Here is a 10,718-nt window from a genome sequence, read left to right as displayed (position 1 = left end):
GCAGGCATATAAGAGCAAGAGTTGACAGTCCAACAGATAGCATACCGACCGAAATTTGTCAAATATGCAAGAATTCTAGAGAAAAAGCAAATTCTCCACAGTGTACAGGAAAAAGCAGCTTCAGCATTCAAGAAAAGTAGATTCTCAACAGTGTACAATTAAAAGCAAACCCACCGAAAGTAGATTTTCAACAGCAAAAGTAGATATAATTCTCCAAAAAAAGACATTAACAGTTCATCAATAATTCATGTCATCTTATCTCTAAAGCATCTTGAATCTTAACCATCCATGAGCATCTTCAAGCCCCGCCAACGATTCATCCCTCTCTTCTTCTATAAAAGGAACTTCTCTACTCAAGTAATGATCATCGAGTTTTAGAGCAATCAAGTCTAGAACCATTAAGCATTCCAGCCTCCAGTTTCCAGTGTGTTTTGTGACTTTTTTCAGTATATTTCCTTTGTAATATATAGTGTGAGAGTGTATCCATGTATATCTTTCTTATGAAATAAATTATCCAGTTTGCTCTTATTCAAAATTTCCTAATCCCAATTTAGTATTTTAAGTTCTTTCGGGCAAAAGATTTCAGTCGACAAAAAGATCAAATATATAGATTTTATTTAGCCAGACAGTGTAGATCCTAGAATTTTCTTGAATCCAACCAGTACAAGCAGCCTTAGAATTAATTTAGCAATTTTTTTCTGTGAGTTGACTCGAACTGTTGGCTTGTTGGCCCGTTCTTTGCCCGTGTTCAGGAGTTTCTACAGGGCATTATCAGAGCGTTATCAGGTTCGACAGTCATTTCTGTGATTTAATTGTTATTTTATTTCTATGTTATTTTGCTTACTTCTATCCGGTTAGATCCAACTCAATTTTTGTATCAGAGCCTATACTGTTTCGTTAAATTAATATATATAAATGATCTTTTGTCTAAAGAAGTCTATAAGTCCATATTAGCCCACTGAGAAACTTTAATTTAATTAAAAATACAAAAATAAATTTTTTTAAGGTATTATGTAAACTTATTTCATGTTTTAAGGTGTTTATGTTATAATAAAATATAGTTTGGGTCATTGTAGCATTATAAATTGTTTTGTGGTCCATAATAGAATTATAGTTCATTTTGAAGAAATAGTACACTGAAACATCAATTTTTGAGAAAAAGTTGGTTTGTTCTCTCATTTTCCAGAAATAACCCAAGTTTGACTTCATCACCTTGTAGTATTTGGGCCTTAAGCCCATGTATTAGTAAAAATCCCTTTGATAAAAGGAAATTTGGATATTTTTCAATTTTCAGGTTGGAATTATTATTGTTTTTGAAACATAATTACAAGGGAAATTGGAATTGTCCGTTGCCAATTGCAAACAATAGCAAATTAAGTTCAAATAACAACATTATTTAATTTGGAGAGCAATTTTAGTATTACTCATAGTATAGTAGGTAGAGAGTCAACTCCCTAAGTTTGGGTGTGGGATGTGTCCATTTTTAAATCCGTCTTCCATTAGTTTGCTAACATAAAATAAATAATAATAATAATAATAATAAATTTGGGGGGTGCAACTGGGGATTTACTTGGTCTTGGATTAGTTTTAGTAAAAAAGAAAAGCTGAAAAAAATAAATAAATAGTGGTTTGTTATAATTGAGGTCTGCATATTCAGATTAGGTTCAACATATATGACTATTCCTAACCATAAGTGCATCCCGTGGAATTAGAAGGAGAAGAAAACAAACAAAGGGAGATAGAAATTTTTATGTTTGGTTTGTTATTGAGAGAGAAGAAAAAAAAAAAGGATAACGAGAAATTTGAACGAATTATTTAACCCTCCAAATTTCTCTTATGTTGTTAACCTTTCAAAAAGTGATATAAGATTTTGAGTTTCTAGTGAGGTGAGCAATTTAAAATTTTAAAATGTTATATATGTCCTTATAAATGAGGCGGAAATCATATGAGCTTAGTCTGATTTTTTGCAAGCTTGAGCAATTATTTTTATACTTAGGATTGAATTTGGGTTAAAAAAATTTAACCCTAACTTAATTAGGATTGGACTTGCATTTAGTTTCTAGTAACCCGAGCTCAATCTGAACCTGAATTATAATTTTATTTTCATATATATATTTTATTTTAAATAAGATACATAATATTTAAATTATGATCACCTTTTTCATTTTTCACTTCCTTTGCTTAAATTTAATTTATTGTATATTAACACAAGAATTATTTTTTTTTTTAAGAATTTGTTTGTAATTTATTAAAAAATTACAATAAATTTTAAAACTTTGTGTGTTTAGGAATAATTTAATATGAAACTATTTCAATATCACATTAAATTTTAAGTGTGGAGATTAGTTGTATGAGTAATTCAAATTAATTGGACTTTCTAGTCCAAAATTTCAACTTGAGTTGAAAAAAAAAATGACGGGTTGAGTTCGAGTTGAATAGTTAGGCCTAATTTGGTACGCATGAATTGAATGGAATGTTCTATTCCAACAATTCATTCGTTTAGTATGACATTTAGAATAGGAATGACCATCAGCTTGGAATGAAAATCCATTCCGCTTCTAAACGGATGGAAGAAAATTATTAGCCATCACCACCACCACCACTGTTACATTCCACCACCACCGCGGCCTTGCACCGCCACCACCTTTCGCTACCACAATTCTCCACTATCGCCCGCCACCAACTTCCTCTATCACCACCACTGCCACACCACCTTCTGCTGCCTTCCACCACCACCGCTGCCACAACCTTCCATTGCCACCACCACTTTCCACCACCGCCGCCGCCACAACCTTCCATTGCCACCACCACCATTAAGAATTATGATTATCAATTCATTTTAATTTCATTTCATACTTGCAACCAAACAAGAGAATGAGAATGACCATTCCAATTATATTTCAATTCACAGCTTTATTCCATTCCATTCAATTTCATTCATGCGTACAAAACTAGGCCTCAAGGTTAGGTTTAGGTTAGGTTAGACTTGAGGCTCGAGCATACCTCCAATCCAATCGAGTTGCAACCTATTACTTATATTTGCTACATTGAACCAAAAGAAATCCAAATTTCAAGGACCAAATATTTAAAAGGGCAAAGTACAAAAAAACCCCCTCGAGTTGTAACCATTTTCAGTAAACCTCCTTTATTTATTTTTGTACTAAGGAACCCCCCTGACTTATAGCATTTTTTTAATAAATCCCTTGTCTAATTTTTTACCAAAGAACCCCCTTCAACTATCTGAGGGGGATAAAAGAGTTAAAATTTGGACCAAAATGCCCTTTTATTTAAATCTTAATTATCCCAAATTTCAAAAATTCATATCGCACAAACCGTACATTTAAAAATTGTAAATAATATATGCACGAAAAATTTATAAAATAAAGATTTCAGAAATATAAGATTTATACAACAAACCTTCATAACCATAGAGAAATAGGCAATCTAAAAATCTACTCCAATAATCTTATTTTATTTTAATACTCAAGATATTTGCAATAAAATTTTCAGAATTATTCATTTACATATGGAACAGAATATATAAAAAATTTAGTCCCATGAGATATCATATTTTGCATCAAAGTATTTTCATTCATTTACAACCTCACCATTTAAAAAAAAAAAAAATCAAAATGAATATTCGGTCTCTATTGGGGCTAATTTTTTTTATATGTTATATTTCATATGAAAATTTTCTTGCAAATAACCCAAGTATTTTTTAAAAATAAAATAAAATAAGGTTGTTACAGTAGATTTTTAGATTATCTATTTTTCTCTAGTTATGAAGTTTTGTTAAATAAATCTTATATTTATGGAATCCTTGTTTTATAATATTTTTATTCATATATTATTTGCAATATTTGGATGTACGGTTTGTGAGATTTAAATTTTTGAAATTTGAAAAAAATAAAATTTAAATAAAAGGGCCCAAATATCATTTCTTTTATCCACGGACAGTTGAGGGAGATTCTTTAGTAAAAAATTAGATAAGAGAGATTTATTAGAAAAGAATTCAAGTCTAGGGAGATTCTTAGATAAAAGATTAAATGACATAGGATTTTCTCTACTTTGTCTTATTTAAAATTCTATACTATGTACTATTTTAGTTAACAAAGTCAGATAAAAATGTTTAACAAGAAAGATTAGTATAAACAGAGTATTATATTAGAGAATAGGTAAGCAGCATAATCCTATTGATTAATCTCATGGTAGTTGGATAATATTCCTTAAAAAAAAAAAAAAAAAAAAAATTATTGTGTACGACATCGTATAAAGAAACCAAATTTACCAAACCATAATTGTGTTCGTTTTGTTCGGCCACAATTTCAGAATCGAACAGTCCTAAATGTCGAAATCCATCGCAGCTCTCCATCACGAACTCATTCAGTAATCTCTCACTCACTCTCTCTCTCTCTCTCTCTCTCTCTATTTACATACGTGTGTGTATATATATATACATGTGTTGTTTCTCAGATTACTCTGTATTTTAGGTTATCTGAACCAATCCGAGCATCTCTATCGAGAACACAGTACAGTCCACCAGAGGGCTCTAATGTCTCTATCAAATCCATGCTCGAATCCCTCCTTCCTCAAAAACCCTCGACATCGGATTTTGACGTCTCCGAACCTGAAATTCTTAGCAAAATCAAAGATTTCAGTCTATGCTGTGCCGCATTAACTTCCTTCGCTGGTTCAACGCACGACCAACTCTCATGGATGCCAAATTCACTCTCGATTGCCGCAGAATTGGCATTCGGAGAGCTCTCGAAAGCTTATTCGATCAATTTAAGTGCGAAACAGTCGACGGAGTTTGGTGAATTGGGTCTGGATTTGGGGATGATATCAGATGAGAAGAAATTGGGTGTGGAATTGATGCCCATTGTGTTACCTTTGCTAAAAGCGAGTATTAAGGAGAGTTCAATTGATAAGTCGGACGATGGGGACGAGATGTCTACTGCAACCTCTAGGGTTCCTGTTGTTTATGCCATTGTGGCTGCTTATCAGTTTAGATGGTTTGTGACACAGGTTTTTCAGTTGAGCCTCAAAAGATTTTTTATTTTATTTTATTTTATTTTTTCTGATTTATAATTTTTCATATATGTGTGTGTGTGTGTGTGTGTGTGTGTGTGTGTGTGTGTGTGTTGAAGTTTGATTTAGTATTGGCTTGTATTTTTTAATAGGTTGATTATCCACATTTGGGGAAGTTGTGTTCTTTGGTGATTCCTTGTGCACTGACAGCTCTCGATCACTGGTCACCGGAGGTGAAAGTATGTGTCTAAATATTTGTTCGACACTTTTCTTGATTTACTATCTCCTTGCTTGTCAATATCTGTTTTGCGCCGACTTGTGTAGAATCTTATCATCAAATACAGTTGTTTGAAACTTGATGTGGTAGAAATCATGATCCGAATGCTAAAACTATATTGAATTAATTCATATATTTTTGTTTTCTGAATACTAAGTTTCAAATGCTAAAGGCTCTTTGGAAATTTAACAAACTATCAAAACGTGCATTTTCTAGTTTTCCCCACTTGAAGTGGTGGAAGATTGATTGTGCTTTTTATTTTCTGATGTGGAGGAGTCTTTTACTTGAATTTGGCATATGAACATATGTGGCAATGTAGATACATGCATCTGTGCATGTAAGATATGCATGGATTATTCAACCGCTGTAATTGTTTATTATGCTTTATGATTTCAGGGGCAGGGCATGATTAGCTTTATACATCTTGTGAAGAATGTGAATGCTGCTGAGCTCAGTTGGTATGAAGATGTAATCCTTGATGCATGCTGCCAGAACATTGCTTCCGATGATGAGATATGGCACCATGTGGTTGAGATGTCGGTACTTTTAGCGACTTCTATCCTGCGGAGCAATCCTCGCAGCCCATGGTATACTTTGCCTATACTCCTGTAACCTTTTTTGTCTTTCATTTTTTTATTTTCAAACTTATATTATTTTCATGTGAGAGTTTGAACTACCAAGCTTGAGAACATGGATTTGAGTTTGTGCACAGCCATATCCTGGAAATTATATTTGGAGGTTAGGTTCTCTACTATCCGCTCCTTCCAACACTCGACACTTAGGCTCCATTTGGTTAGATAGAAATAAGCAAGAAAAGAAAAGTAACGGAAAATGAAAGAAAAGTGAAGCGAATGAAAAAAAAAAGTTATTTTTTATCAAGCATTTGGTTAGCATGAAAATTTATTCAGGAAAATTGTATGAAAATATTAATTTGTTAGTTTGGATAGGATGAAAATTAAAAGAAAGTGATTGTGCATACCAAAATTGCCCATATGATTTCAAATACTAAAAAAATAAATAAATTTGTGTTTGATGATGTCTATTTTTATCAAAGTTTTAATAAAATGATGAATTATTAAATTTAATAATATAATTATTTATATTATATTGTTTAAATTAAAACAATACTTCAAGACTTCTTAGGTAGAACCGTAGAAGTAGAACTAACTATTCATTTAAGAGAAATAAGGAAGCTTAAAAAAAAAAAAAATATTGGGCTCATGGACTCATGAGCTTTCAACCAGAGAACACAAAAAGAGCAAAATATATATTATTCTCTCTATATATAATAGAGGTATATATATATATATATCATATACAATGTATATATTTGGAACCCAAAAAAAAAATCGTCCAAATAGTATTGGAAGAGAACATGTTTAGAGAGAACTTGCCTTCTAGAAGTCCACTAAAATAGAAATTGTTAGAGAACTTGCCTCTTTGAAACTCAATAGAAAAGAAGCTCAGTTAGAAAAGAAAGAAGTTAGTTGTTTTATATGATTCAGTTGTTGGATAAAATAGGAACTTCAAGTAAAAAGAAGCAGTTTTCACGAGAAAATATTATTTCCTCGTGTTTTGTGTGAGAAAAGTTTTGGGGGAAACTAGTCTAATGCGGGAAACTATATTTTCTATTACGATTCTTTTTCCTTCTATCCAAACTCTAAAAAAATTTAAAAATTTTCTCTTTCCTTTTTGTTCTAGTTGATTCCATCTAACCAAACCAAGCCTTAAGGATCAACACTGGGTTATGGCACTTTTCTCTCATTTGAGTAAATTTAAATTGATGGATGATCCTTTATTTATTTAAATACATAAAAGAATTAATGTTCATATCAATAAATTTGGTATGCATTTCTGACCTACTAGGATTGTGAAAGGAGGCAAGGGGAGATATTTAAGTAAACATTACATCTTTGTCCAGCTGAAGCTGGATGGTTTTCATTTTCACAGCCAATAAGATATTCTGGAACTATGATACTCTATGAAGAATTGAAGATTATACTTATCATTGTAAAGTGTCGTATTAGACAGCGTGGTTATATAGCTAGCTAGGCTACCACTAGAATGGTACTTCTGTAAACATGGAACAATCCTCTTCATATATGTTGCAGTAACCAGCAACATAGTTGAAGACCATTGGCTTGGATTGAATTGATAGAATTCTATTTTAATACCAGGCTAATTTGTTCCGGTGTTTAACATTTATCAATCAACAATATGAAAGTATAATGGTTCATTAGTGTATATGAATCCTGTTTATCATCAAGTGAATGTGTAAAAATTTATTATGGTCATCTGTAGTTCTTTCAATATCAAATACATTTTATATAGGTATGAAAAGATGCTGAATGAGATGTTAAGTCACTTGGAGCGCCAACCAAGAAACAAGGAGCGCCGTGTTGCTTGGCTTCAGTGCATTGAGCCACTTTTAGAGGGTGTTGGTCTGGTACTGTTAGCTCATTTCAGGCGTATTTTCCCACTTTTCTTTCAGTGGATGCATGCTGATGATGATGTAACTGTTCTATTGGTAAGAAGCAATTCCATTTTCCTGTAGAAGAGGAAGAATACTTCTTAATTTTATTAGTATTTTAGAAGTTTGATCTGAAAATATTTATACACTTCTGGACTTGTATTGGACTTAGATCTGTGCTCTTTGTTATACCATCGAGACCTAATAACTTACTTGAGTGAAGAATCTTATCATTGGTTAGTCCCTCTAGAAAGTCTTATATACCATTTTAACAGTATTCAGCAATATATTAATATTCTACAATACAGTGATATGGTATAGTGAAATGCATTCAAGAATAAGTCACTGAATCTTACAATACAATATTTATTAAATATACCTTTACAAGTACGATTATAACTGCTTTCAACATGTTGATATAGACATTTTTGGGCATCTTGCTATACTTCACCTTGAAAAGGTGGTTTGCGCTGTATTTTTGGAAATGTACGTAGCTTTGATGTTAAAAAAATTGCATTTAAAAAAATATAAGAAACAATGTTCACTATTAAATTTCTAGCATTAATTCTTATTTTACATTTTATTTATTTTTAATGAGAGCAACAGGAGATCCATGGACACATCTCACACATGATGCATTTAACATTTAATAGTTTCATTTGTCTTTATTATCAAATCTTGTGAAGAACTGGCCCATAACAACTGTAACAAAATTATGATCAGTAATTAGTGTTTGTTGGAAGGAATGGTAGATAAATCATTTTATTTCTACTTGCAGGTTCTTGAACGGGTCCATACAGTTTTAAAGTTAACATGGATAAGGAACACAACATATACTGAAAGGTGAGCTGAAAAATTATGCTTTATCCTCATGTAGAATACATGGGTTGTGGCAGTTGAACATCCCAGGTGAACAAATACATCATTATATGAATTTGTAAGTTGGTCTGCAGTTGCAGTAATGATGATCACAAATTAAAATTTGTTGATTGGATGATTAAACAATAAACAGAACTGATTCATTTTTACCTTCATACTTCATAGTAAGAAAAGCAAGGAAAAAAGGAGAGAGAGGGGGGTAGTCAATCATGTGGGACTTCAAAATGAGGCCATGTCTTATACTGTCTCCAAAGAATGTTACAACTGAAGTCGTAGCTTCTTTTACTGGACCATTAACCAACAGAACCTTGGTTTTGATTCCTTCTAGAAAACAGAACTTCATATGAAATTTAGAAGGGATTTAGTTATTTTTATCTTGAGGTGACATTTGTAAGATGTATCAATTAACCATGACTACAAACTTTCTAACCATTCACAAATACCAAAGTGTTAATGGAAGTTGGCCTCATGATGCTTCAGAGTAATAACCTTTATCAATATTTTTGCAGTTATAATCATAGCCAGGATAAGCAAGAGACTTGTTTAAAAGTTGGATCATTTTGGAGGCTGAGTTGAGAGTAAATTTTTTATTTTATTTTTTAATTTTTATATTACAGCTCATGCACTACGATTTTGTGATTAACAATTTCAAACATTAAAAAAACTTGAAATAGTCCATTTCAGATCTTTTTATTTTATTTTTTAATTTTTATATTACAGCTCATGCACTACGATTTTGTGTTTAACAATTTCAAACATTAAAAAAACTTGAAATAGTCCATTTCAGATCAGTTAGTAGCCACTAGAAGTTTCTTTCCCTGAAGTTCTTTCCTTGTGCACCCTCAATTGTAATTATTCATGGGGTCTTCCATAGCTCATGTACAGCTTCCATCTTAAGGACTAGATGCATCTACTTTCTTTTGGTCTTGGTTGTTACACGGCTGCTTCTGCTTCCAATTATTTATATATTTGAAACATCACTTCACAACTCAGCGCTGTTTGATTTTTTCCTTTTTTTTGTTTTTGTTTTTGTTTTTGTTTTTATTTGTGTTATCATTTGCTTTCATTATTAATTGTCTTTCTTTTTTTCTCAGATTGGTGGATGAACTTGCCACCCTGTACAAGGAGGCAGCATTGAAAATTTCTCGTGAAGAAATTAGAGCACGTATTCTTCAGATTTTGATATTGCTTCAGCAGTAAATATTGTGCCTTTTTTAGTTCTTTCTTTCCATTGCATACATGTACAGGTTATTTCTTCTCTTTGTTGATCTAACTTTAATTCTTTTGGTTGTTTCATAATTTTCTTTAAAACTTCCAAGATGCAAAGGTTCGCAGTTTAAAGCAGCTTGGGACAAGCACAAGGATGATCCAAACTTGACAGCTCTCGCTCCATCCTTTAGTGGAATAAATGCTGAAATGGTAAAAATTATGTCTCTTTGTTCCACGAAATAAATCCACTAACAGAAATCTGAACTATTACTGTAGTCACAAGTAGCGTTCTAATGATCGCCTTCCTATAATATCTTTCATGTTATGTTTGGTGCAACAACATTTACTTTACAGATAAAGTGTAGTAGGAAAAGTCTTACATTCTTGTATATCTATATAAACCATGGCAGAGGGTTGGAATGCAGGTTGTTCGATGATGATACAGAGGAGTCTGAAGTTATCTGTTTGTCGGATAATCTATGGCGATTTTGATGTAAATAGCCATTTTCTGCATTCAAAGATCCTTGTGCATGGGGTACAAGCGCCAAATTGTTATCGAATTACCAATGTTCAAGTCCTTAATTAACGGTTATACCAATGTAGTATTTTTCATATTCTCCCATCATTTTTCTCTTGTAAATGTTCTACTCTTGCTTTTATCTGTTGGAGATGTAAAAATGGATTGTAGTCTACATGGATTGTATGTGGCAAAGGATGGAATTGGTGTTGCCATCTCCGATTTAGGATGTCCCTTGGCGGATATATGGTTTTCCAAACCTCGGGGTGTCATTGTACTTTACCCTAAACTTATCATGGCAATTTTTTAAAATTCAGTTTTTCATGTTTACCCCGGAA

At 32.2% G+C, this 10,718-nt stretch overlaps 1 protein-coding gene across 2 annotated transcripts; it reads left to right on the top strand.

The window, feature by feature from the left end:
- Window positions 1-4,283: 4,283 nt before the first annotated feature.
- On the top strand, window positions 4,284-10,696 carry LOC132270843 (uncharacterized protein At2g39910). Of its 2 annotated transcripts, none has more exons than XM_059772054.1 (9): window positions 4,284-4,386; window positions 4,491-5,025; window positions 5,181-5,267; window positions 5,702-5,892; window positions 7,637-7,832; window positions 8,554-8,618; window positions 9,749-9,850; window positions 9,974-10,073; window positions 10,289-10,696. In XM_059772054.1, the coding sequence occupies exons 1-9, from the start codon at window positions 4,346-4,348 to the stop codon at window positions 10,298-10,300; spliced, it is 1,329 nt and encodes a 442-aa protein (XP_059628037.1). In that variant the 5' UTR covers window positions 4,284-4,345; the 3' UTR covers window positions 10,301-10,696. The 2 variants fall into 2 exon arrangements, with proteins under 2 accessions (XP_059628037.1, XP_059628036.1); XM_059772053.1 differs by having other exon boundaries at window positions 10,274-10,696.
- Window positions 10,697-10,718: the final 22 nt, after the last annotated feature.

Source organism: Cornus florida, unplaced genomic scaffold (assembly GCF_030987335.1).
Source record: "Cornus florida cultivar Cherokee Brave unplaced genomic scaffold, ASM3098733v1 CherokeeBrave_3.0.0_Hap2_Chr08, whole genome shotgun sequence".
Taxonomy (NCBI): Eukaryota; Viridiplantae; Streptophyta; class Magnoliopsida; order Cornales; family Cornaceae; genus Cornus; species Cornus florida.
The sequence above is the reverse complement of the archived record's forward strand: the minus strand, read 5'-3'. Positions and strand labels throughout refer to the sequence as shown.